The 26,437-nt window shown below is 46.1% G+C and overlaps 1 protein-coding gene across 2 annotated transcripts; it reads right to left on the reverse strand.

Annotated features, from left to right (window-relative positions):
* Window positions 1-2,583: 2,583 nt before the first annotated feature.
* On the reverse strand, window positions 2,584-26,437 carry LBHD2 (LBH domain containing 2). 2 transcript variants are annotated; one of them, XM_065636788.1, is made up of 5 exons: window positions 26,291-26,437; window positions 16,516-16,618; window positions 11,996-12,086; window positions 8,006-8,207; window positions 2,584-7,131 (listed from the first exon to the last, which is right to left on the reverse strand). In XM_065636788.1, exons 3-5 carry the CDS (start codon window positions 12,083-12,085, stop codon window positions 7,055-7,057), a joined length of 369 nt encoding a protein of 122 aa, XP_065492860.1. In that variant the 5' UTR covers window position 12,086; window positions 16,516-16,618; window positions 26,291-26,437; the 3' UTR covers window positions 2,584-7,054. The 2 variants fall into 2 exon arrangements, with proteins under 2 accessions (XP_065492860.1, XP_065492861.1); XM_065636789.1 differs by lacking the exon at window positions 26,291-26,437 and adding an exon at window positions 26,165-26,270.

Raw genomic sequence — 26,437 nt, forward strand, 5'->3', positions numbered from 1 at the left:
TGATAAGCATCATCTCTTGCTCTGCTTATTTCAATATATTACTGAGCATTTCCATAAAGCAAGGACTTAAAATACCCTCATTTTATTACTTTTTTTCCTTATCCCCTTTGGTACACAAACTCATCACTCAGCTGCAGTGGACCCAAAGCAATGACAGTAAATTTAGAAGATTTCTGTCAGTGGATCTGCAAGCAGGGTTTGTACTCACACGCCAAAACTCTAGTATTTTAATAGCTTCTTTTTCTCAGAATGCATACGAAAATCATACAGATGATTTCTAGCAGGACAGTCGTTCATGCTGAGCCAGCGAATAATTTTCTAGTCTTATTTTGAATCGCTCTTGGGGCAAGTCCTAGCTCTGCATGTACTAACTAGGCCAAAAAAAAAAAAAAGGGGGTGGAGAAAAAGACACAACGCCCTTTGTCCTCTCCAGAATTTGTTGAAAACCTCAGGGATGAATAAGGCACTTTATTTAACCCAGCCTGGCTATGAATAGGAAGCAGCACCTTAGCCTCTACGTGAACTAGGGAATTCAGATGTGTCTCTTCAGTTACAATACACTTGAGAGGCACAGCTTCAATTTGAGATGTATTCCCACACTAAAGGGTCATTAAAGGTAACCAAGTACTCTGGGTTTGGTCCAAAGAAGAGAGACCTTGACTTAGAAGGAAGGTGCTGGGACCAGCAGGAGCCAAACAGCTGCTTTTCCTTTGCTTGTGTTTTCTGGTTGTGCTTCAAGCACCGAGTTCTCCTGGCGTTTAGTGTCCCAAATCCCATCTTTTTTTTGTTTAGTTTTGTTTTGTTTCTGCAGGAGCAAAATTGGTTTCAGCACAATGGGGGTGATTGCTCATCCCTGTGGTACCTGAAGGGCCTCGTGGTGGAAAAGGCACAGGGAGGTGCTCTTCCCTCTCTGCAGAAATCCTTTGCAGGAGTGGGGCTAGCTCCTGTCCCCACACGGGACACTGTTCCTGCCCCTCTGGGCCAAATTACCAAAGCCAGGATGGACAAGAACACCTGAGATTTATAGAAACCTCTTCTGCAGGGGGTCCCAGACCTTGGGGCCATGAGGAGCGGGGGGATGAGCTGCCCCAGCTGCATGTGTGTCCTGCTGGTGGCTGGACATGGCCATTAAGAATGAAAAAAACCATTCATGCTGCTTCCAGAGCCCGTGCACTTCTCAGCTATGTGGAGGCCATTTTTGTGTCCAATTCACTTTGTTCTGCCTCCACCCTAAATTTGGGGGAAAAAAGCTAGTTGCTTCCCTCTATACACCCAAGCTGGGAGTTAAAGACCAGTACCAGTGACATAGCACCTGAATTGCTGGTTTTCATCCGATGTTGAGTTTGTTTTGTTCTGCCTCTGTGTCTTCAGTCGCAGTTCTGTATCTGCAAGACCTCACCAGCCTGAAGAGCTAATCCAGGAGGACATACGGGGCTGCCAAATGAAGGCTGGGTTGACCAGATAGGTGCCTGTGCTATTTCTTCCTGCTCAAATCATCATCAGGGAATAGTTAACAGCAGCAATAAATTATTCTTAGGTTTCCAGCACTGTGGGATCTGGAGCTTTCCCCAGCTCCTGGGTCTGGCTGTACACCCCAGCAGCACCCCAGTCCCAGGGGTTTTCATGGCTAGTAATGCGTGGGGGTACAGTTGTCAGGGGTATGGAGGACACGTGGGTGTGTGACAACATCCAGCCTATGTTTCATAAATTAAATGACTAATTCATAAAGAGAATTTGTCACACTCCGGGAGCCATGCCGACGCTGAATGCTGGCTTGATTGCAAACATCCATATAATGGCTGGACTCACCGCAATCATGGGCATTTTAAAAATATTTCCTTTGGTATGTGGGCATGAATTGTCAGGCAGGATGAAAAGATCCTTGTCCTTCGTAGAGTAAGGTCTGGGGTCTGAAAGCTGAACATGAGAACAGTTCCTGGTCTATGTGTCCACCTCCCTGGAGGCCCCACTCCTGCCCAGCTCCCAGGTGGGCTCAGGGAGGGTCTCCAGAAGGGAAGTCTGCTAAGGTTAGATGTCGAGTTTTTGGACTCTTCATGGCAGAAATATTGGAGCAAATGGAGGAAAATATTTCATCAGCATTCTTAGAGGAAAATCGCAACTTTTTAATATTTCAAGTTGTTTGTTGTTTGGGGTTTTTTTTTGTTTTTAAAGAGAGAAAACCAGAAACTTTGTTAAAATCCTAGTTTTCCAGAACTGAGTGAATATAAACTTTGGATAGTTACTGTCTCTGAAATGAAAGCCACAACATCTTTTCAAAGACAATGGGAAGAAGGGTGCCCTGCTCTAATTTGTGATGGAAGCAGTGCATATGAGTAACAGCTTTTATAACGTAAATGTGAGGGCTGTGATGTTTGTTATGAGAGTCATGGCTCCCTGTAGCTGCCAGGGATCACTTTTCTCCACAAAAGAATTCACACAAATATTGTATTGCGGGGGGAAAAAAAAAAACAAAACAACAAACGTACAAATACTAATTAGAATTGATTTGATTTAGACATGACATTTTTCAGTTTCACATCATAAAAGACAATTTCCATCTCTTATTAGTGGTATAAATAAAGGCTAATTCTACTGAAAATGGTATTTGCTCCTTTAGACAGGTGAGTCAAACAGAAAACATCTAAAAGAAAGAACTACTAAGCAGATGTCTAATCAAAGACAAATGAAAATATCTCATAATATGTAGATGGGATAACAGTAAATAAACCTGAGGATCCAGTGGATTTAAGTTTAAAATATAAATGTTAGGAGCAAGAAAACAGTGTTCTGATGCTCATCCTATATAGTTAATTACAGAAAAACTCCCCCTGCCTTCAGCCTCAAGGAAAGAGAACAGCCAGGACTCAGCACAGATCTCACGGCGACATAAAACCAGTACCAGTTTAAACTGCATCCCCTGGAGCCATCAGGTAGCACCTGTTGCATTCTTATGTGCCCGAACACCACACACCACACAGGAAAACCCTAGAAGGAAGGGATGGCTCCTAGGGACGTGAGAAGGAGGCAGTGTTGGTCGCTTTGCCACCCCACCCCCAGGGTAATATATGCCTGGACGTGAGATTTTCCATGCACGGTGCATGGAAACTCCAGTACTGACTGACATTAAGCATCAGGTTTGCAAGCACTGCCAAGTCCCAAAGCTGGGGTCATTGCCTCCAGCCTGGACACAGAAAATTTCCCTAATCATGCTGTGGAGAAACTGGCTTTGACCCCAAGCAAAGCTTTTTGCCACGCTGATATACCCATCTTGGAATGCAGCAGCTGCTTTTGAACTGGGAAAGTAAGTGGGAGTTTCAGCCTCCAGTAATCTGATCCTTTGCTTTTTGGTAACTCGACTTTTCGGGAAAAAATTGCTTGTTCAGTGGCAGATTATCTCTGTCTCTCATCTTCTCTGCCACGTGACGCTGCTCTCCTTGCACAGCGTATAGGTTTCCAGTAATGTGAGTTCCTGCTGGGCTCCACAATAGCCCTTCCAGAAAATGTTCAAAATGTGCATTGCATTAAAAGGTGAATGCAGACGAGCCAGCTGACTCACTGCAGGCACAGGGCAGGGTCCCACCCGGGGGGAAGGGGCCGCATCAAGCAGGGCAGCAAGGAAATCCCAAGACAGAAGTAGCGATGTTGAGCTGCCTGGTCTAGGAAGGGCTTGAAGGAAAGAGATGGAAACGGCAACTGCCATTAATATAAATCTCAATTCGTCTGAGTAGGAGGACGTGGGTATTAGTGATAGGACGGGAGCTGCACACCACCACAAACAACCCTTTGCATTTTTAAACCAAGACACTGTGGATGCATCACTTTTTCCAGTCGGTCCAGTATAGGCATTTAATAGGCTAAATGGTGTAATACATCTACAGGACATACATTAGTAGAGTATTATGTACAGGTGGCATTTTACAAAATTAGAAAGAACTGAAATAGAGCAAAATCCAACAACTTACTCCATAAAACTTCCTTTCTGCACTACATGAAATATTCTACAAGCCAGACTAGAAAAATATGACTGAATGTCTTTTTTTTTTCTTTTTAGTTTCTACAAAGCTTTTAATCCAGAAAAAAAATACAAAACAACTATTGAGTTTATTAGAGAGACAACACTTGCACACAGACAAATTAAGTGGACATTCATAGGTCTGCAAGTTGAATAAATAGGTCTTGTTTGTATAAAACCATTTTTTCTCTATCTTGCTCTCCTATTTTAGGGCCTTTGGCCCATGTTGATAAAAATAAAAATGGGAGGAGGAGTTTGGCTTTGCGTGGTTAAGCTGAGGCCACACGGCTTTAGGAGAAAGCTTTAGTTTGAAGTATCCATTTGCTTCAGGTAAAATACTTCAAGGGAGCAGCATTAAGAGCAAAAGGAAAACAGAGGAGTAATTAGGCTGGAAGGAGGAAATCTGGCATTCCTATACGGGTGTAACTTTACATACTAGGATGAAAAAAGTACTGCTGCTTGGTGTTTTTCTCAGGGTTTATGTAGAATTTTGTTGTTTCTTTGGGAAACTTATTTAGGGAAGTGCCATTGACCTCAGGTGGAAATAGGATAAGAGCCATCCAGAGCAGGAAGGGAGGGAGTGTCTGAAAGCAGATAGAGAGCACATAAAATTGGGGGAAGTGTTCCAAACAACTGTTTTTCCTTTTACAAAGTGAAAAGCAAGTTAAGTGATATGTCTAACGTCATTCCTCACAAAGCTGGGCAGACGCGGATTGAAAGGAAATCACATAGCTAAAAATATGTCGTCACCGTTGTTTTTTCCCCCAGAGTTTTGTGAAACTTCTTGACGGTCGATGCAAAACCAGCGTTTAAAGAGCACCTCACATCCGCCCGGTCGCCTCGCCAGTGCAGCTTTCCTCCCACCACGACCAGCTGCAGACAGGTCTGAGCAGAGGACCTCCTCTCGCTGCTCAGGTGCTGCCCAAAAACGTAGCTTGAGCCTGTTCTTGTTGCATTGGCTTTACCAGAAAACTGTCACCAGTGAAGGGGGTGACTGAGAGGGCAGCCAGATTTAGGAGGTGCTCTGAAACCTTTAGTGTTCTGGTGAAATTCGGTGCTCTGACCAGAATCCCACTCATCAACAAAATAAATCTGTGACAGCATAGGGAAGAGAGTCTACACCAAGAAGGCAAAACAGATTGTTATACAGGTTGAGAGAGCAAAGTTTAACTTAAGTATCACATTATACTATACTACACTGCTTATAAAAAGGGGTTTAGATCCCAAACACCCCAAATAATGAGCTATAGTTTTGTACATAAATTAATGTTGCTTTGAAGTAAAATAGTCTCTTTCCTTTGTATTAAACATTCATTGCACAGAATTATTCGTAAGTAAATATATTAAATTTGGTTGCTAAGAAGGTATAAACTTATTAATACATCTGGCCAGTAAATTTTACCACCATCACACAATTAAAAGTTGCCATTAGAGGAAATTATTACTGGAGAAAAGAAAGCACTTGGAAGCCAACTTAGGAGTTAATGCTGGAAGAAATCCTGTTATTTCATTCCACCTACAGCGAGAGGCTTCTTCTGGCTGCAACATTAATTGAAAGTACAGACCCCATCCAGCCCTGCAGAGATGGAGAAAGCCAACTTCATAGCTTACAGCACACTTGTCACTGACACAGTCAAACCCTTTGAGTACATGCATTATCTGTCTCCACCAACACTGTCCAAAAGGTAGTGTTTTGGGATTAGACCGGTGCTTCTCCTGGGACAGTGGGAGGGAGTCTCTGGGAGGTCCCTGTGCAGGAACGGATTCACCTCTGTCAAAATGGCCCCCAAATCCCCAAGGAAAATCCACGGGAGGCCCGAGGTGTCCAGAGACAGCTTGTCCCACCATGAGCTCTGGTCTCCAGGAGGTGGCCCTGCAACCAAAGCCAAGGTGGCCATGCAACCAAAGCCGAGGGGGACATGCTGTGGGTGAGGTCACCCCGGCACCTGTGCTCCCACCGGCATCGCCAGTCAGGCACGAGGGAGGCAGGTGTGTGTCCCACCACCTGGACCCTTCTCCACCCCCTCCTACTGTGGGTGGCATGGGGAGGACCTGGCATCAGGCAAAATGGAGAGCAGGTTTGGACCATGCTATGGAGTGCCCGTCACCCACCCTCAAGCACTGCCCAGCTCAGGTTGAGGGAGGAACAGCTGAGCCTCTGCACCTACATTATACACAAAACATACCAAAAGAAGAATTGTCACAACAATTTCTGTTAACAAGGCAGGACAAATCCAGCCCTGGCAGAAGCGGGAGCCATCTCGTTGGCTTCAAGGGAGAGGAGCACACTCCACGCCATGGCTGGACCTGGGCCCCAGGAGCGCACGAACAGCACGACCCACCCCACCGAGCCTGCAAACAGACAGCCTCACTCCACAAACACCGGCAACTAGCTAATCTGCTTTGTCAATGTACAGCAAGAAAGCGTTTCCCAAGCGTTAGCCTTATTGAAAAGGCAGCTAAGAAAAGGCTGGTTCATTCAAATTTGCACAGGTTAAGCCAAAGGGAGAGAACTGCTCCGGGCCACCCCAGGGCAGCAGCCTGGAGGCAAATCTTACACTTGTGTCTCTATACAAAAGTTACAAAATCAAATGGTGACATTATATTACATCTATTGTCCATAATATCACAGTGCTAGTTTTAAATGGCTAAAAACAAGAAAGGTTTTAGATTTAAGACGTCCCTCCTGTAGAAATGTAACCCCTTTGTCCTGCTGTTGATACCTGAAAGCAGCCTTGCTTGAAAAAGGTAAATTCAATGAAATGTGCTAATTGAAATTAGGAGCATTTTTTCCTTGATAATCTCATATTTCCTAACACGTCCCACTGTTTCCCAAGGAAAAATTAAACCAATAACATGAATCCCAGCCTGAAAATCAAAATGTTGAAAAGAACAGTTCTAAAGCCCAGACACTTCTTACCAGGTACTAACTAAATAAAAACCTTGCGGATTTAAATACAGATTACTTTGACATGTCTTCAGAGTGTGTTAGCTTTCCAACAACATTCACAATGAAGTTTCACTTCGGAGGCCATGGAGTCCCTACTCGTCCTCTTCAGTTCTGCTTTCCAGAGTATCTGTACTGTCTTCCACTTCTTGAGCTGGGTGCACTAAGGTATCTGCAAGGAAATGTTCATCAGTATTTATTTCCCTATACAGGTACAACAGCCTTCATTTGATTCCTTGCTGATACGTTAGGCCAAAATGTGCAGCCTGGTGGTCAAGCCATAGATTGGGTGGCTCATATTCCCTCTTGAACGATCAAACTCCGTGGTTGCCACCACCCAGAAATACCAATTGGAATAGCAGGTGATTTGACACTTCAAGAGCAGACCATTTGTCATCACCCCTTTTAAGATAAGGGAAGGTGCAGCTTGCGCCCCATCCTGGCTGCTGTCTCTGGGTATTTGCGTGGCAAATGTTGGTGCACTGAAATGGGAACTGTAGTGCTCTTAAAGAGAGCACTGAGATGAAAAACAAACAAACAAATAAATAGACCAGTTCCATACTGGAGCATTCCCTGTGTAAGCTACACTCCAACAAGCTCTTATCTTTAGCCATATTTACCCCATAGTGACACTACTAGTTGTATCTATATATTTGTGAGCTCCTGCTATACTAATGCACTCCTAGGACACCAGGATGCTTTGAAAATGTGCAGCTGTTAAAACACTTCACTTCTAGGCTAGGAGACAGGGAGGCAGACACAAGCTATTGAACAGGATCACTGTTTGCTAGAGTGAACTGCTAATGTGCAGTAAACTGCCTGTGCGCCATGGAGTGGCTAGGACTGAGCCTCATGCAGATGAAAGCACCATGTGCTGAGAAGCTAGAAGGAAATTTTTAGTCCACGGGACTCCCTCTCCGGTGCAGGTGTTTCTGGGCATCTTCAAGCACCTACTGCTCTTTGGTATCCTGTTAACTTCAGTGCATGGCATGGCTGAAACTGTGATTTTCCTATGGGGAACAAGGACGAAAATTACTCTTTCGTACCTTCCAGATCCATCTGCTGCTGCTGCTGCTGGACACAGACTCTTTGGTCACCATGAAGACCTTTGTCTTCGGCTGATTTCAGGTCCTCAGGAGGCCAGCGCAGCTCCCCGCTCTCCACCTCCCCGGACTCGGTCGGCTCCACCACAATCGACGGCAGTCTTTTGGACAGCTTGGGGTACTTCTCACGTGAGTCTGGGAAGGCCTGGTGAGACATGTGGGGACATGCCGGTCAAAGCCTTGCCCAGGGCCACATATTCAGAGCAAGCAGAGTACATGCTCTATCTCAGCATCCTTTCTACATCTGACATGTGTTCCCATGTCCACCAAAAAAACCCTTCAAACCGGTGCAGGGCAAGAAGTCCTGCACAGGTAGGATCTCAAAAGCTGCTACATCCAGCTCCTTGCCAGCCAAACATGGACGCAGAGGGGCTAAGATGCCTCAGCACAGCCTCCTCTGCACTTGCTGTCCCTCACTGGGCAAAGAACTGCCTTTTCTTGCCAGTGTGTCAGGCAGACAATTGTGTTGACTTGTGTGATATGACACGCCTAGTAAAATGGAAACTCAGGCGACAAAATTCATTATGTTGCCAAACACTCATGTTTCGGTTCTGGTGGGTTTTTAGGACGCAAAGGTCATTGCTGCAATGCTAAGCTAAATGGCTGCTGCAGCCCTCCTAGCTGCTGTCCTTTCACTCTGATATATTTATTTTCTTGCAGTGACAGTTTATTAAGAAGCCACCATTCTGCAGACTTACTTCCTGTAATGTGAAACACTGTATTTTATGATGCATTCATGCAAAACAGGTAGCCCCAGAGATGGGGTTCATCTTTACACGGAGGATGGTGCCAGCTATTATTTTCATTTGTTGCATTGAAACTGCAGGTCAAACAGTACACAGCGATTAGAGCTTGAAGCTGAACTACATCTTTTTAGTGAAGGATACTGTAACACATGAAAGTGCTTTCTTGTTTTCAACAAAACTGGTTCATTTAAATCTCTCAGGGTACTTTGTTTTGGACTGGTGGGTTGTTTTTTTTTTTGAGGAAAAATCATTCCAGCTCCTCCAGGATGTTAACACAAGACAAACTCTGTTGCTGCTTTGCTGAAACCATACCTGTTGGCTCCTTAAACATCTGCATACCTGCACTAACGAGCTCTAAATTTCTCCATGCTACATGAGTTATTTTATTTTATATGTAACAATAAAAGCAAGGTACAGACTAGGGGACTGAACTAGGGGTTGAGAGCAAGAACCATCCCAGTTTAATTCCAGGTGCTGCCGCAGGTTTGCTGTGTGCTGGTGAGAACCTCCTGCAGATCTGCAATACGTTCACCACTGATCTGGCGTCTCTGGTGAGACTGAACACTGCTGTTACGTGATCCAGTCTCAGCACAGCTCCTGCTATGAGTACAGGCAGAAACACTCATATATTCCCTAAACACCAAAAAAGCAGGCATAGCCCCAGGATGTTGCCAGGGACCTGGCGGTGTCATAACCCACTGGAAGTGTTTGCTCCATGGCTTTTGCAACCTTGCTTCATCCCATTAGCTGCTTTCTCTAAGAGCTTAGGGTTTAGTTGTCCCACTTGGCATCAGAGCTGGCATGGGGAGGCAAACCCTCGGGAAGGGGTAATTCTCTTCCTACACGTCTGGGAAGCAACAAGCACATATTTATCATTGCTGTGATGCCTGTATCTGACTTCTGGAGATGGGGAAGGACCATAATTCTCATCTTCATGCCCTCACTCTCCATAGTATTGTTGCAGGAATCCGTTACTCTTTGCGAACCAATATGAAGGTAAAAAACGTATATTGTTGTTATTGTTGCAAAGTGAGACACAATTAAGAAGGAATTTTCTAAGTGAGAAAGCCCCTTCAGTGCAGCTAGACCAAGTGACTCACTGAAGGTAAACCTTCCTAATGCCTCCCTGAGCTGCACCCACATGGGCATAACTTGTCCTGATCAAGTAACGCTGCTTGTGCTGCCTGTCAGAAAAGTTTCCCCCAACTTCCCATTACACAGCCTCCTCCTGAGCTGTTTATAATTTGGAAAGAAATTTCCGTGGCAGCTGTCTTGACTGGGAGGAATTTTTAAGAAGTTGCTAATATGATTCTGCTGTTTCCAAATATGAGACAAGGTAAAATCTCCTTGGCCAGGACAGGTCCAGAGACACCCCTGAGCAGCAGTGAACGCTCTTCAGACCCATGGTGGAGCCCAGTTTCCTGAGCCCCATAGCTCGGCTGGCAGAAAATAGCCATAAAATTGTGGGCAAAATGCCTTATTTCCTCCCAGGGCAGCGTGCACAGGTCCCAGTGACCTGTTCCCTCGGCTGCTCAGCCTGCTCGGGTGGCAGAGGGCTGCGTGACAGCCACCCCGTCCCCAGGCCTGCCGGCAAACCTTGGCAGGGGGATCCAATGCAACAGAATTTCTGCTTTTTCCGTCTGCTTTCTGAAGCCCTAGGAAATGACACACACTGATCTAAAAATGTGCTAAAGACAGATTATTACAGCTGCAAAAAAACTTAGGAAAGGCACCTGTGCAGCCTCAGCTTGGCTATTTTTGTTTGTGTCATTCTCATCTGGCCATTTCTCACACCAGTCACATAACGTTTCTTTCCACCGGAGCCCAGTATTTACCACGTCCCTCCAGGAATGAGTCAGGACTGGCAGGAAGCAGAGCTGCCTGTCGGGTCTCGCTGTGTTTTTCCGCGGAAGCGGGAGCGTGTGACGAGTGGGCAGGAGACTGCAGGAAGAGAAGGACTGGTCTCTTGGACAGAGTGCTTGGAAGTTGCTGGAAGAAACCTAGCTTTCCTGCTGAGTCACCAACTTTGTGCTGCCTCTCGTTTCTTTTTGCTTTTTCGCCTCAGTTGGCCATCACTAAAATATGGATGGTATCACCTTTCCCTAGAGGCGTAGGGTAAAGGAGCTGGGGGAAAACCTCTGGAGCATATGATCATAGACATCATAGAAAAGCCCTCAAGACATACGTGGAGTCAGAGCTGGCAGAGAGTTCGGGCAGTATACACTAACACAAAATGAAAACTCAGTGAAAAAGAGGAAAGACAATATTGAAAATGTGCTCTTTGTATGAGCAGCAGCTATCCTGCGTGGCTGAGGAGGCACAGGAAGGCCTATGGTATGCTCTTTAATTGCATACAGCCTTTCATTATACGCACAAATGATCTGAAAGGAATTTGCAAAATTTCATCTCTGACTTCTCAGGCTTCCAAATGCTTGACTTTAACCTGCAACAGCAGTTTTCTGAGTCAGCTTGCAATAAAACACTCTGTGTTGAGAAGCAACTCAAGTCCACCAGGACACGTTCAGGTGGTTTGTCCCTACTGGCAGTGACACCGAGAGTCATGAGCAAAACCACAGAGCACAAACCGGGGCGTGGGGGTTGTCACAGGGGGAAATTGGGACATCGTGATCCCTCCTGCTGGCAACAGCACCACAGGCGGGTGTGCAAGTGGGTGTCTGAGACCGCCTGGGGACAGAAAATGCTCTTGCACCTGCCAGCAAATGGCCCTGGCCAGCACTGCTTATACAAAGCCACAGCTGTTTATGTGAATTACACAATGGTTTCAAATGGTCTCTCTGCTAAAATGGAAGCTCCCTTTGAGCCTGAGGAAACTTAGCTCATTACAAGGGTGGTTGTATAGAAGCTGTGGTGCAGTACTGGCTGGATGTCTTCATCATGGTTGCTCAGATCTGAACTCTTGGTGACAAACACCCTATCTGCCTGCATCCCTGCAGGGGCTGAACATGACTGTCACTGTGCCCCAAAGCCTGGCATCCAGCAAAACCCTCCTGCCAAAACTCCTGCCTTTCAAAAATAAAACCTAAGTAGGACCAAACATCTATTTCAGGGCTTGTTCTTCTGGCAGCTGCGCTCTAAAATTCTACATCTACGTGCATGAAAGGTATTGGTTGCATTACATCACTTTTGAAAAGCAGCTCAGGATACTTTCTAGCTTTTCTGAAGTTACCTGGCTTGAAGGGCCTCCTTCTTCTTCAGGAGTCTGGCTGAGTGCAAATTCCTCCATCACTGGTTCCCGTGTGTTCATCACCTCTGTCATGCTGTGAATATTAAATCGGAATCGGAAAACTCAGCTCCGAGCTTTGGCCCCGTAGTTAATTTAACAAAAGACATTGGCTTTTCACATTTGCTAAAATAATTGTGTTACAGACTGTCCTTTCCAAACAGCCCCCCAATACATGTTTCCTTCACTCTCCAAGCCAACCACTACCACTGCATGCTGTGATGCCGAGCAGGGCATCAACCCCACCTGCCCCCTCAGGACAGCAGAGAGGACCCCCGCAGAGTCCCAGAGTCATCAGCAGGAAAATACGAGCCCTCCCATGTTATCAGCAACCAGTTCATTACTAATATATGAGCTCAGAAATTGCGTCTGTTGACCAAAAAAGTTACTCATGGAAATATAAGCCTTGAATTATATTCCGATTCTGATTCTCCATAACATCTTCAATATTTGCTCTTCCCAGATGTCTCTTCCATTTAGTCATGAGCCAGCACTTCTTTTTAAACGGTTAATTTCAGACACACCAGCTGTATTGATGTCTAAAAGCCAGATTTTCAGTAGTCTTTACTTGCCTGAGTGTTCAGAGAGGTGTTGAGTAGGATTTTCAAATGCATCGGGGAAGGTTTGGCACCTAAATCTCATTTAAATCAGAGACTGAGGAACCTAAGCAGCTTATGTGTCCATTAACCATCCTCTGTGCTGTTTGGCACCTGAAGCACTACAGCACTGGCCCTTGACATCTCCTTGTTCCACAGGGCACTTTGGCAGCCCGGGGCAGAGGGTCGAGAGCCTCAGCCCAGCCCGTGGCAGGGCAGCTGCACATCTCTAGTGCAAGGATTTGCCTCATGTTTGAGATTTATAGATACAGCATTCTGCTGAAAAAATTGAGGATGCCTGAAAACTTCATAATGCGTATTAAGCGCGTAGGAGCAAACAGAGCCTGAACCACTCTGTCTGACTGAAGGAGCCTCGTTCATTTTGGATGGGAACACATCAGCCCTGGATGGGTTTGGCCCCAGGCATTTCACTCTCCCTAGCTGGCATTCATCAGGTACAGCAGCTTCTGGCTGCTGCAGCCTCCTGCAGCATGTAGGCATCACCAACTCCACCACCCTGCCACAGCAAGCACCCCTTTAGACACGACTAAATGATGCCATTAATTCTGGCCCTGCTTCACACACAAAAGCCTCCTTTGTAAAGGCTGCTCCTACTAAGAAATGCAAACTAAAACATCTTAAGGATAACTTGTTTCAGGCTTTACATTACCAATTACCCCACAAAACTAAATTTTACAATATCTGCAATTACTACGAAACCCTTCACAATGACTTTAATTAGCTGTAGCACAGAGCAGCGTGATATCGCAGAGACTTTCACTCCCACTGCCTCATATTTAAAAAAGAGCATGGCAGACCCAGGAGACACTTGAGCTCAGCTGTGGGACAGGACCCAACCCCACAAGCATTCATCATCTTAGGGAAAAGCCCTGAAGCACCAGCCCTGGACCCAACCAATGCTGAATTAAACTGCATGTTCCTGGTACACACTCACACAACAGGAGAGGCTGTTGTGTTTCAGGCTCTGAAACTCAGCAAGAGGCTGAACCAAACCCCTGATCCCAGCCTGAATCCTTGCAGAGCCACAGCACAGTAGAAGAGGAACAGATTCTGCCTGCTAGGAAGAGAGTTTTGAGCTCCTTGCCTTCACTTGGCCCCATATCCTTCCCTAGCAGGAAGGAGCAGGACACCACAATCCACCTTATCAGTAAAATGCATTTATTTTCTGGACACATGCTTGGATTCCTGCAGCATCCAGTGGACCATACCATTGGGCACCCATGGACAACAACACTGCGGGACTGATTACCTGGAAAGGGGAGACTCTTTCCTGGAGTGGTGACTGTGGGCCCAGCTGTGCCAGCTGTTCCTACACTCCAAGGCAGCACTTAAAAGAACAGAGCTGTGCCCCTGGACCCCTCCCTGCCCAAAAGGAAAGCAGAACTCCCTCCGTTGCCTCCTCCTTTTGATCACCCCTGATGCTCATGCAGTTCTTGCCTTTTTTCCCTGTCCTGGCCTTGGTGCCAGAGGGACCCTTTTGTGTCCCTCCTGCTGCCCCCAGCACTACCTCTGTGAGCCACCACACCAGGCCACAGCTGGACCCCACTCTCTGACCATGTCCAAGATGAACATCCTTTGTTCAGATCCATTTTGAGGTTCAGTGCTCCATCCCCAGATGTCCTGGATTGCAGGGAGAGGGAAATGAGAAAGCTTGTGTCTGGCTGAAAATAATCTTGGTGGCTTTGTGTGGGGCCGGGATTTATGTAGTCTTGGGCTTTGCTACCACGAAGAAGACATGTCCCAGTGCTGTGTGTCCTGGGGGCTGGTACCCACTAGCCAGCAGGAGATCTCTGCAGCTGCCCACAGCTGGTTGGTTTATTTTAGCAGCTTTTCAATACATACCAAGTGTTTAAAACACTCCTCTGTCCTTGTTCCACAGGACATTAGAGAGATGCGTCCAAACATGCACTGTCAAATGTGTCATATGAGCTCAAACATGTTGTTAAGACCTCATGAAATTCTATTATTGAGCAATAACAGACTCCGTGCTTCCCTAAGACCACATTACACCCCGCAGATTATTTCTAAATGACAAAGACATGATTCTGGCTACGAAAATGGTGACAGTCCTGTTAGTGTTACAGCAGATGCCTCAGTGAATCAGTTCCCAAGCTGTTGAAGCCCAGGCCGTTTCACAAAATCTGTGCAACTTAAGGGTTTGATTGAATAGGATGGCAGAAGTGATTGTACTTGCTGTGTTTCAGAAAAGAACATGGGACCATGCAATTGGCAAAAGAATTAGGCTTTAACTGGAATAGATTAATTGTTCTCAGTCACCACTTAAAAACAATAAAGGCAAATAGAAGAATCTATATGGGTTGTGAAAGCAGTGGTGCTTCTAACAAGCTTAACTAGGTATTTAACACTAACAAAATCTAGAAGTAAAAAAACTGAGAATGCCACTGCAAATCAGTTAATCTGAAACTTAAAAACACTTGTAGGACATCACTGAATTGTTTAAAAAGGCACAGAACCTGAAAAGGGGGTTTGGTTGCTGCTTAGGGATTTTTTACTTTGATATGATTTATGCGCAGGAGAATTTTTTACTTTTCAGCCAGTTTTGATGGAAAAATATTGAGTCAATTTTACTCCTGCTTTTATGTGAGAAGTACTTACATACAACAGAAAAGTGGCTGATACAAGCAAATTATTGTAAGAATTATATCTCTTTTAAATTGGGTCTTGCATTCATTTTATGTACAGTAAGTGATGATATCACCAATGACATACAGTAGCCATAGTGATGCAAAACAAGGCAATAAATAGCATTTACAAACAAATAAATTCTGTTCTGGTAGATGAGTCACCTATTCTGAACCTTAAAATTCTTGTAGCAGTGAATTAAGAGATGCATTTACTTCCCCTTGGTTTAATTAAGCTCAAATATACCAATTAGGGAAAAAAAAGAAAAGAAAGATTGCTTCTGGCTTTTCTGTGCGAATACTACATCTAGAGAAGATTATCTTAAATGCAACTGTTACAGTTGCAGGACCACACTACGTTGATCTTTTTCCAGGGGCATGGAACAAATGCACAGCCCACTTTCTGCTGCTTGTGATGGCGTTAACAAGGCCAGTAACATACAGAGCAATATATAGGTTGACAAGTGCTAAACTACCATGAGAAAGTGCTCAGAAACAATGCATGCATTTTTATTTCAGTTTTGGAACAGAGGGCAAAAAGGACCTGTGAAGTTCCTGGTGGTAAAACAGTATTTGAATACGGACCACCTTCAGGATTCGAAAATGTGAAGCACTTCTGTGGCTCTGGAAAACGGGCAGGTTGCACCACACAAGCAGAGATTTCCTTAAGAAAAGGGGCAAAAGCACATTTTATGGGACAGGCTGAGCCATGATTGGGAACAGCCATTACCTGAAGCAAGGATCAGCCTGGAGGATGTTCAGACATGCCCCAAGCTGAGGCCTGGTCCTGCTCTCACCTCACCAACCAGGATGGGCAGCAGAGGAGATGCCCGGCCAGAGCATGAGGCTCCATGGGGGACAAACAGTGAGCACAGGGCAATCATAGAATCATAGAACAGTTTGGGTTGGAAGGGACCTTCAAAGCTCATCTAGTCCAACCCCCCTGCAATGAGCAGGGACATCTCCAACCAGATCAGGTTGCTCAGAGCCCCGTCCAGCCTGGCCTTGAGTGTTTCCAGGGATGGGGCATCTACCACCCCTCTGGGCAACCTGTGCCAGTGTTTCACCACCCTCACTGTAAAAGATTTCTTCCTCATGTCTAACCTAAATGTCCCCTCTTCTAGTTTAAAGCCATTACCTCTTGTCCTGTCGTAACATGTCCTTCTAAAAAGTCTGTCTCTATCAACAACAGAAGAGAGTGCCTTACCTTCAATCACGTCAATGGATGTCACTTCCAAAAACCGTCCTTGCTGCAGGTGTTCACGTTGTTGATGAAGTATCGTACAAACTCTGTCAAATCCTAAAAGTGCCTGAAAGAGACAATACAAGATTCGGAGTGTGCAACCAAAATGACAATGCTGGCAGCAACCAGTGTGAAAGAGTACTCCCAAAACCTTGCTGCAGAAACTCGTATTGTGAAGGTCTATATAATTTTCTACACCAGATAGAATTTGATCTCACTAAGGATGCAGCTTGTAGCATACCTTGTGAATTCCAGAGGCAATTAACGTTCCAAAACCACCCAAAGCTCTTAGCTGAAATACCTTGCAATCTGACCTTATTCCTTAGCGTAAGCTACATAAAAACTGCTGAAAATTGGACACTGAAATTCTTCCATACAGGAACTTTGATGATAGTTGGAAAATCAGAAAATAAAAATGTATACCTTATTTGGCAGGATCTGTGTGCTTAGTGAGACATGGTTCAAAACATCAAAGAACAAGATGCCTGCTCAAGAAGCTACCAGTCAAGATACAAAGAAGACAGAATATGCTGAAAGAAGCATACCTTAGGATTGCATTACTGCACATTTCTTACAGATATCAAAGAAGAAGTTATTTTTGAAAAGGTCTACTCCAAAGTGAAGGTATTATTTTGCCTGGTATCAGGACAGGGAGCCTGGTGAGCAAAGGTGAGGATCCCATCATTTCAAAGTGTGAATCACCGATTTCTTATGACTTCTCTGCCAAGCGAGTCTTAGCTGAAGAGCTTGAGGAGTTGCAGTGCTGAAATGTAGTCAGTATCTTGGCCAAAGATTATTTTCTGAGAAATTTGTTTAGCCCTACAGCTTGCCAAATATACATTCATGCCAGCCACAGCTATTTCCTTGCATAGGAAAAAGGTGTTTTCAGTGAAGTGAATGGCACTAGTGTATGTTTTTTATCCTCCAGTGGTTTGGATTCCAGCCCAAGTGAGTAAACGACTCTACCTGCTCTGAAGGCCTTCCTACCAAGATTTATAACACTGGATTGACTACACACTGATTTTATTCAGAAACAGTGACAGTGGAAAAATTGTGCATTGCATTCTGGAGCTTCTTCTCATGCCACAGGCCACACTTATTGCAAATTAGGGAAGCAGGAACTCACATCTCCATCCCCAGGATTCAATTCAGAAGGTTTAATTCTTGTCTGGCAATTTTCCTTCCTAACCAATGATCAAACTGACTTCAGAGAGGCTAATGTTTTATCCCTTAAAAATTCATTGCTATACTCAGTGCTTGTCTCTTGTATGGAAACCAGAGAGCAACCGATACTGCGTCATCTAATACTCTGGGAAGAAGATTTTTATCCCACTACCCATTACAAAATCGCTGCTATTAACCCCATGAAAATTCATTGAGAACTCACATACCTCCAGCCTCTCCTTTAGAAAAGACTGGGTGTAATAAGAACAGTTATTACACTGAGTCATGTCTCAAGGAGAGACAAAATGGTGCAAGAAATAACAAACTGGACACCACATGGCCACTGGTTGGAATCCAAGCCAGGCCAGTTGTTACTTAGAGGGATCTTCAGATGCTGGGTTAGTGGTATATAAGGATCCACACAGTACTGAATGAATTAAACCCACATCCGTAGCATTTTTCAGTCTCAGAAAAGGACTCAATGAAGTCGCACAAGTGTGGATCATTCTTTTCAGTTGCCAGTTTGTGCAGCTCCAGCAGTGACTGGTTCACATTCTTCTCCAGGTGCAGGGTGCACTCCATTGCAGTGAGGCCATTCTCCCAGTCATCACGATCTGGCTTCTTGATGTCCTGCAAGAAGATGCGTCCACCCCTCTGATTCTGAACTGAACTGACCCAAGAGCAATCTCCTCTACAAACTTTTGAGAAACTCTGTCCTATGTTGTGTGCAATGCCTGAGAGGGGATGTCAGCCCCTGGGGCTGAGCTACTTGTAAGCTGTAATAAAAAGAAAATCACTTGAGGACTGCAGTGTGGAACAAGTCCCTTCTCCCAGCTCCACACAGCTGTATTTAAAACCAGAAAAACTTCTTCCCAGTCAAGATTGTTGCAGAGTTGAGTGTTTCCAGTGTATAAAACCACCAGAATGCATTTATTCTCAGAAGAGGAAACACTCACTTTATCTACCTAATAGATGTGATTATCTTCTTTGGCTGACACTAGAGGAAACATAAACTAATAACCTTCCTTCCACAGTACTGCTTAGTCTTTTGAAAACAAGGCATGGCTACTGAGATCATGCAACAAACCATTACTGCCATGGAAACAGTCTGGAAATCACTTGAGTAAAGCCTTTCTCTTCTTGTCACTTCTTACTTTTACCCACCCTTGCTGCTTTGCTGATTAGTCTAGCCTGGAGCCCACTTGCTTCACGCACTCTCTCCCAACCTACCACTCTTGTACCCCCCAAATTAACTGGCCCTTCTTTGCCTCAGCTTGATAACCAACCTCTTCTCTGGCTTCAGGAGTGCCAACACAACTGTACAGGCCCTCTTGCATGATTTCTCTGAGAGGAGCCCAAAACCCCTTAAATCACCTGAAATGGGTCAGCTGGGCACCACGCTGTCACTGTATCCTCCTTCTCCTCTCATTTGTCACAAGTCCTCAGCCTGGGCTGATGCAGGACCTCTTTGAGGAAAGCACACCGCGATGTGTTGCATGTTGGGGCTGGGATCTAGGAGTGTTTGTGCCTGACCACAACTGAAGTAACAGCCATTTTCACACAGCCCCTGAGGCATTGCCAAGCAGACCCATCCAATGGTGTGTGCATGTGCTGCTGTTAACAGTGACAAAGAAGTCTCAAGTCTCAGAGACCGGTAACACTGCCTGGCCACCCCTCACCTGGGTTTGGGGAGCCCTTCTATACCTCCTAGTAAAGAACAGTTGATTTAGGCACTACTCAAATGAGCTGGTCATGTCCTGCCTCTTCAGGAGCCGCAGCACCAAGTGAAGTGTCAGGAGATACAACCAAGTGAATGACAAGACAGCTGGTTCCACTAGTGAGATCAAGCAACGCCTCAGTGGTGGTGTCTTTCCCCAGATCAAGGGCCCTCCGCCTCCCACCCCAGACAAAGGGATGGATTTCCACCTGTGCTGCCTGGCACGGGCCAAAAGCCCAGGCACTAAAAGGTGCTCTCCAGGCTTCTGTTCCACTTTGGAAAGCATCTCGGACACACTGTGTGCCTGGAGTTTCTACACCACAAGGACATGGCCTATCCCGGTGGGGTGATCTCACCTCCCATGGGAGGACAACCAGTGGCAGGGAGCAGAAGCAGGATGTTGTGCAACAGTTCTGGCCAGATGGGTGTGTGGGAAGCCCAGCCTGCCTGTCTCTCCTGCGTTGTGCCTGGCCTTGCCATGGGGAGGGACAACTCCACCATGCACAGGAGTGGAGACCTTTCCTTAGAATAAATCCACCGTGAATTGCAAAGTACATGTTTTTAAGGTGAGCACACTTCATCAGCAAAACAGAAATAGGAACTGGCCACAGGTTGCAACCCTAGCGGCCTGCAGATCGGCCTCTTGATAAAGGAGCCCTGTGTTTCAGAGGCACCAGGCCCCAAACGCTTCCCCCAGATGCAGCAGCACCTCCAACATCAGGTCACTTTTTATTTCAAGATGCATTCCAACCTGAAAGCATCGGCCTTCCTCTTCCAGCTGCCCCAGTGTTGGACACAACTGGCTGGCAGAAGGAGACCTGACCTCAAGGCGCCAGGGCTGCCGCTAGGTTAGCAGGGGCTGTGGGACAAACCCAGCTCTCCTGGGCTTTCTGAGTTAATCATTCTGCCACTGAACACTCATGGAAATACTATGATAACAGCCTAACAATGCCACATTGAAGGTGCACCTTGTAACAAATATAGGCAGCAAAAATTGGCCTTGAACCACTGCTCTGCCTGCAAATTTATCATTTTTCTGGCACTGCAGAAACAGGAGCCCTCCCTTTCTTATTTCAATGGGATAATCCCAGGGGCTTTACCAGCCCCATATTTAAATTGTGCTGGAGAGACGTGCCCTGCACAGCTGTGCAAGCTCAGCCTCAGACTGTAAACACCAAGCTCCAGGAGCTTGCCCCTGCAATCACAGCGCACACACAGTTCCCACTGATGGCAGATAGCACCTCAAACAAACCAGGAGTTCAGCCTTGGGCATCCGCTCCCCGTGCTTCACCCCACTAAAGCCTCTGGGTAAATGCAAACTTTTCTTCATTCAGGGAGTCCGGTCTTTTTGTGTGCTACAAAAAGAAACCCCTGCTATTGATTACAAGGAAAACTGGGACAGGGCATGCATAAGAATGGTGTTAGGCAGGAGAAGCAATGGTCTACTGCTTCATTTTTGCAAAGGAGAAAATTTGATGAGCCACAGTGAACCCTGTTCAGCAATTCCCAATAAATAGGTGTTTTTTCCACCCAGAAGAAGAAAGGGTGACTGACTTGGGCCACATTTCTGCAGCAGATCAGGCTGTCAGTTCAGCCAGGGCAGGTGTGTGGGCGATCTAGGACAGAGCTATCGTTGCTGTGGTAGATGAAGTCATGAAGGGGCTGCTCACACAGTACCAGAAGGTGCATATCCCTGCAAAGAAACATGCCAGTCAGTGTCTTCTATGGCCATGTGCCTCTGTGGATCCAAATCTTCTATGCCTTGGTCTTATGTCAGTGTCCTAGGAGGCTGGAGCTACAGCTTATGCCCTGCAGTGCTGCAGGCCACAGAGGTGGCCTGGGCCATCCAGAAATAGGACCATGCCTGGTACAGCTCTACTGAGGGTGGGACACGAGCTTCGGCATCTTGGCACAACACAAAACAAAGGCTTACCTCAGTGACACTCTGCAGCCTCCCATGTCCATAACTGCCTGCTGAGCTCAGCTTTTGGACACTATGGATAGGAACTTGGAGAGCTTCTTTGTTTCCCCTGGTTGCCATTTGTACTGGATGCGTTTTATGAAGTGTTGTGGGTTCCATGGGACTACCACAGGGACCACAGAGGATAAATGCGCGTGTGTATGAACTCCTATTTAAACCTCCCACTTCTTTTTGGATGCAAATCTCTTTCCTAAGCAACTGAGAAAAGTGCGATATGTGTCAGAGTCTGGAGATTAGAGATCTGTTCTGTTCCCGCATTTCAGAAGCTCTTGTCTTCGGCCACCCACGCAGTACTTGAGTTCTGCTCTCCGCAGGCCAAAGCTGCCTTCCCCTCCTCAGCGGCGTGTGCTCTGCAGAAGATGTCGGTCTCTCTCAGGAAGCAGTGAGACGAAATGATTCTCGATGTGGAGGAGCAGGCATTTCAGCATGAGACACAGCACATAGTTTGGGAGAGCGAAAAGGGGTAGGAGGCTGCTATTTCCAGACCGTGCTGCCTCTCGCCGCTAACTTCGCGGCAAGCTGCAGTTTTTACTGTTCCTGCTCCAGCGAAGCTACTGGGGTAAATATCATCCTGGGGAATTTATCAAACACTCATCTATGGACTACCAACACCAGAAGATACAGGCTTGCACAGGGCACGGTACTGGCAGATTGCTCTAAGCCAGCGTCCTTGACTCCTGGTGCTGCGCAGCAAGGCACTGGGGAGCCCAGCTCCTGGAGCACCCTGACCACACACAAACCTCAACTTCCACTTCGTTGTAGTTGTCCAAATTCCTGCTGGCCCTGTTTGCAAAAAGGAGCTAGAAACTTGACTTATAAATGGTCAAAGAAGAAGAAAAAATAACTAAAATGTGCCTGTGATTAACTATCACAATTTTTAAAGCAATCCCATGATTTGAGGGTGATTTAACTGGAAGTTTTTCACAAATGATGTTCGAAGTGCTGCTTGCTACGGGTGATTCCTTGGCGGGTTTTCGTCTTTTTCTTTTTCCTTGCTGCTTTAGAGAAGCTCAATTTTCCAGTTCTTTGATCTTAGCACTAAACTACCTGAACTTCCTTGCAGAAGATGCCACAAGGGATGGGTGCAGCAAGGGAGGAGAGGGGGCAGCCAGCCAGGATGCTCGGAGATAGGGATGAGGAGCAGACAGCCAGGAAGCCTGTGCAGAGCAGTGGAGAGAGGAAGAAGCAGAGCATATGGGAAGCGTGACTAAGCCAGCTTCTCTGAATGCTGGTAGACCTCAGTATCATGGAAATCTCCACAGAGTCCTCATGGAACCATGTGCCAAGAGAAAGTCTGGATTTATTTTTTTTTAACATCGGATTCAGTAGCTAATTGATGTGGAAGGACCTCATTATGAAAACAGCCCCATCAAAATTAGAGATAAGCCTCAACAAGCTGTTAAATGTTTTTGGAGGTATGGCTTCTGGTACTCACCGTGCAAATACTCTCAACCAAGAACTTGCTGTTGGGATCGGAAATGCTTGTGCTGAGCGTTTCTGAGCTCTGCTCATGCAGTGAACCTCGCACTGACTTCAGTTTCCCAAAAAAACCTTATGAAGCGAGTACCTTACAAAGAAGTATATCTTTCCTTCTAATTCAGAGCAACTGTTGCTAAAGGGTCTCAGAAAGACATGGGTTTTTTTCTGGGATATTCCCTGGAAGATGACGATTCTTTCATCCCTCAGATTTCAAGCCACAATTTTCCCTCACCTTACAGCACCCATGGGAACTCGTGACAGATGAAAATTGGCTCCCTGTGTTTCTTTCTACTATTCCCTGGGTATTTCTGGGTGGTCCTGAATTCAGGCCACAGTCCCATGAGCAGGAGATGAGTGGGGTATCTTAGAACATCAACACAGAGTCGGTGATTGTTAGATGGAAATGCCATGAGAAATGGATTGCAAAATGTCTGATGTCTTTCTGGCACCATGAAAGAATACTCGGGATAGTCTGTCACACTGGGCTTATTTCTAGGTAACAGAATAGAATAAGAGGTAGGTACAGTTAGATAAGAAAGATAAACTGGAAAGATAAACTAATTATTTCCCTGTAACTTTGGGGAAATTGGAATACAGTGCTATCCATGCTGTAATATGATGCAATATTGAGCATTTAGTAGAGAATTTAGTAAAGCCAAAGCAGCAGAAGTGTTAGATTTTAAAAACAAGCAAACAAAAACCCACCAGACACTCCTAATAAAAATTTTTTAAAAAATAATTTAAAAAAAGACAACGAAGAGACTTTTAATGTTCCCTATTGGTAATTAAAAGCATAACCACAGGTGTCACAGCAGCACAACCTAACAACAGAGATGCAGCTGGTCTTCTCTAGGAATTAAAACTCCATCACTCTAATTGAATTTCCAAGTATGGGAAGTTTCCCCAGACTGAGATGGAGGATATGAGAACACGGTGTGCTATCACAGTAGGGATGGGCATGATGGAGGGTGAGGACAACACACAGCTAAAAATAAATTATTTTTTTAAAAAATGCAGTACTTTTTTTTTGGAATAAGTCATTAACACTGAAAGCGGATATGGACTAACAGGGCTTTGAGTCTGCCAAGCAATTAACAAGCACCTTCCAGATCTAGAGGTCTCCTAAATATTTGCACACAGGCCATTTACATGTGTGCATGTCAGAGAAAAAACTCAGCTGAAAATTCAGGTTGTATTTTACAGAAGTTGCAGTGGTCTCAATAGAAGAGCTGGACTTGGACTATTCTCTCCCAGGCCTATGGAGACATGGGCACTATGGGGCAAAACGCTGCAGGATAAGTCAGTGCACCCTGACAAGAGCAGGGGCTTGTCCTGCTGGACCACAGCTTCTTCCAGCACTGGTATCTGCTCTGCAGGGGACGGCACTGGTCATGCTCTCTGAGCCATAAAGCAAAGGTGATCCCACCCCTAAGGACTTGTGATCAAAGAGGGACAAAGGCTGAAACAGAGGGCTGAGATGAGGTTTTAAGGACCTGTTGGTATCTATCAGTCTTTTTCATTCTACCTCATTGTTATTGGTTTGCAGTTTTCCTGGGGTTTGTAATAGAGCCTTCCTTTGATGACACTAAATTCAGGAAATTGATTAATTTACAGATTTTTCCAGAGAAGGTACCCGTCTGATGAGCAAAGGGAAGGGCTGTTGCTGAGAGGCAGATGCTGGTCTCCTTGAAGGCACAGCAGGGCTTCTCCTGCCTTACAAGACATAGGATCCACCCCAGATCAAGGCTTCTCTGGCTGGCTCCTCCAAAATAGACAGATGTGGTTAAATAGGCTCAAACACAGGGACATATTTTCAGAAATGAGAGAAGGAGCAATTTCAGCCTGTGACACTGTGGGGTTGGTATCAGATCTATGCAAAAGCCTGTTGCTTAATACAAAGAGATCATTGTGAGAAGGGAGGGAATGTAGTGACTGTATTTGCACATTCATTTCTTCTGCTAAAGTAATGTACCAGAGATGTTAGAAGAAATTCCACTTGATTGACAAATTGTCAAGCTAGATGGGGAAAGCAAGGAAAGCAGGTCAAGTCATTCCCTGTTTGCTTGTTTTCTCACTGTAATCATAATGTTGACTCCAAAAACATGTTTTTTAAATGGAATATTAATTATTGAAATCCTGAGTTGGATTCTTTTCTGGGCACAAAATTTGTTGCTCATTAAATCTAAGAGATGGAAAACACTGGCTTGAGCCTGGTTGTGTGTAGGCAGATTTCCCCGCTTCACCTTCATTTTCAGACTACTCATAAGGACACATTGTGCAGAGAGACAGGCTACAGGACGGGCATGAAGACCAGCTTCTGGGTCCTTCATTAAGATTTGAACCTATAGCCAGGACAGCTTCCATTGCTGTACCACTGACTATACGACTCCAGTAAAGACTCAGTCAGGAAAAGACTCATGGAAACAAATTTCTCTCTGTATATTGCTTATTGTGGCTTGAGGGGTTAATGCTACATCCAGCCGAACCCAACTCCCCTCCGCGACTGTAGCTACATTCAGAGATCTACAAACACGGCTCTGTCCCAGATGAAAAGAAAATTTTTGTGGTATGTTCATTTGGCAGTAGGAAAATATTCACACCCTTTGCTCAGAGTGAAACATAGTCCTCATTTACAGAGCAAAGTAGGTTCTTTATTTCTCTTCAAGTGATCGTATTTATGCTATTTGCTACCCGATGGGAAAAGCAGGATTTCAGTGTTCTTTTACCCAGTTCAGCTAGGCTGCAAGAAAAAGCATTATTGTCTTAAACTTGTGCTTTGTCACCTGCTTCCTCGCCTCAAAAGTTACCTTGAAAAAAAAAAAAAAACCTGGAATAAACGAACAGCTGAGGCGATCGCAGACCACAAACCACCAACTCCCTCAGCGCTACGCTCATTCATCAGGATTCCTTCACAGAGCCCTTTCGGCTGCCGCACAAGTTGTTGGGTTTTTTTCCAAAGGAGAACCTGTTCTTCAGTGAATTCCCCTTAACAACAACAACAAAAGCCTCTGGAGAAACAAGGCGACGCAGTGGTGCACCTTCTGCCTTTCCTTTCCCCGCAACTCCCCGCAGCCAGGCGTGGAATTTGAGACACTTTTCCCCGAACCGCGCTCGACCGCCCCAGCGCCCGGGTCCCTCCCGCCGCCCGCCCCGCTCCGCTCCGACCCGCCGCACCGCCCGGCTCGGGCCGCCGGCCCCGCTGCCCCACGGAGACCGGCAGCAGCTTCCCGGTGCCCGGGCTGCCGCCGCGGGGCTGCAAGCGCAGGACTTACAGGTGGCGGCTCCTTCCTAGGCTGCCGCCGGACTCAGGCGACCCAGGGGCGGCTGCCCCCCGCACCCCGCCACCCGCACCTCCCCCGAGGCCGGCGGAGACACCCCCGACTCCCGGCCCGGCTCACCGGCGGGGCAGGCGAGGCGAGGCGGCAGCCGCCCGCCGCCCATGCACGGCGGCAGAGGGGAGCCGGCAGCTCCGTCAGCGCGTCCGCATCCTCCCGGGCCGAGCGCTGGCACCGCCGCCGCCGCGGTACCTCCCCGCCCGCAGACCG

The sequence above is a fragment of the Caloenas nicobarica genome, chromosome 5 (assembly GCF_036013445.1).
Source record: "Caloenas nicobarica isolate bCalNic1 chromosome 5, bCalNic1.hap1, whole genome shotgun sequence".
Classification (NCBI taxonomy): domain Eukaryota; kingdom Metazoa; phylum Chordata; class Aves; order Columbiformes; family Columbidae; genus Caloenas; species Caloenas nicobarica.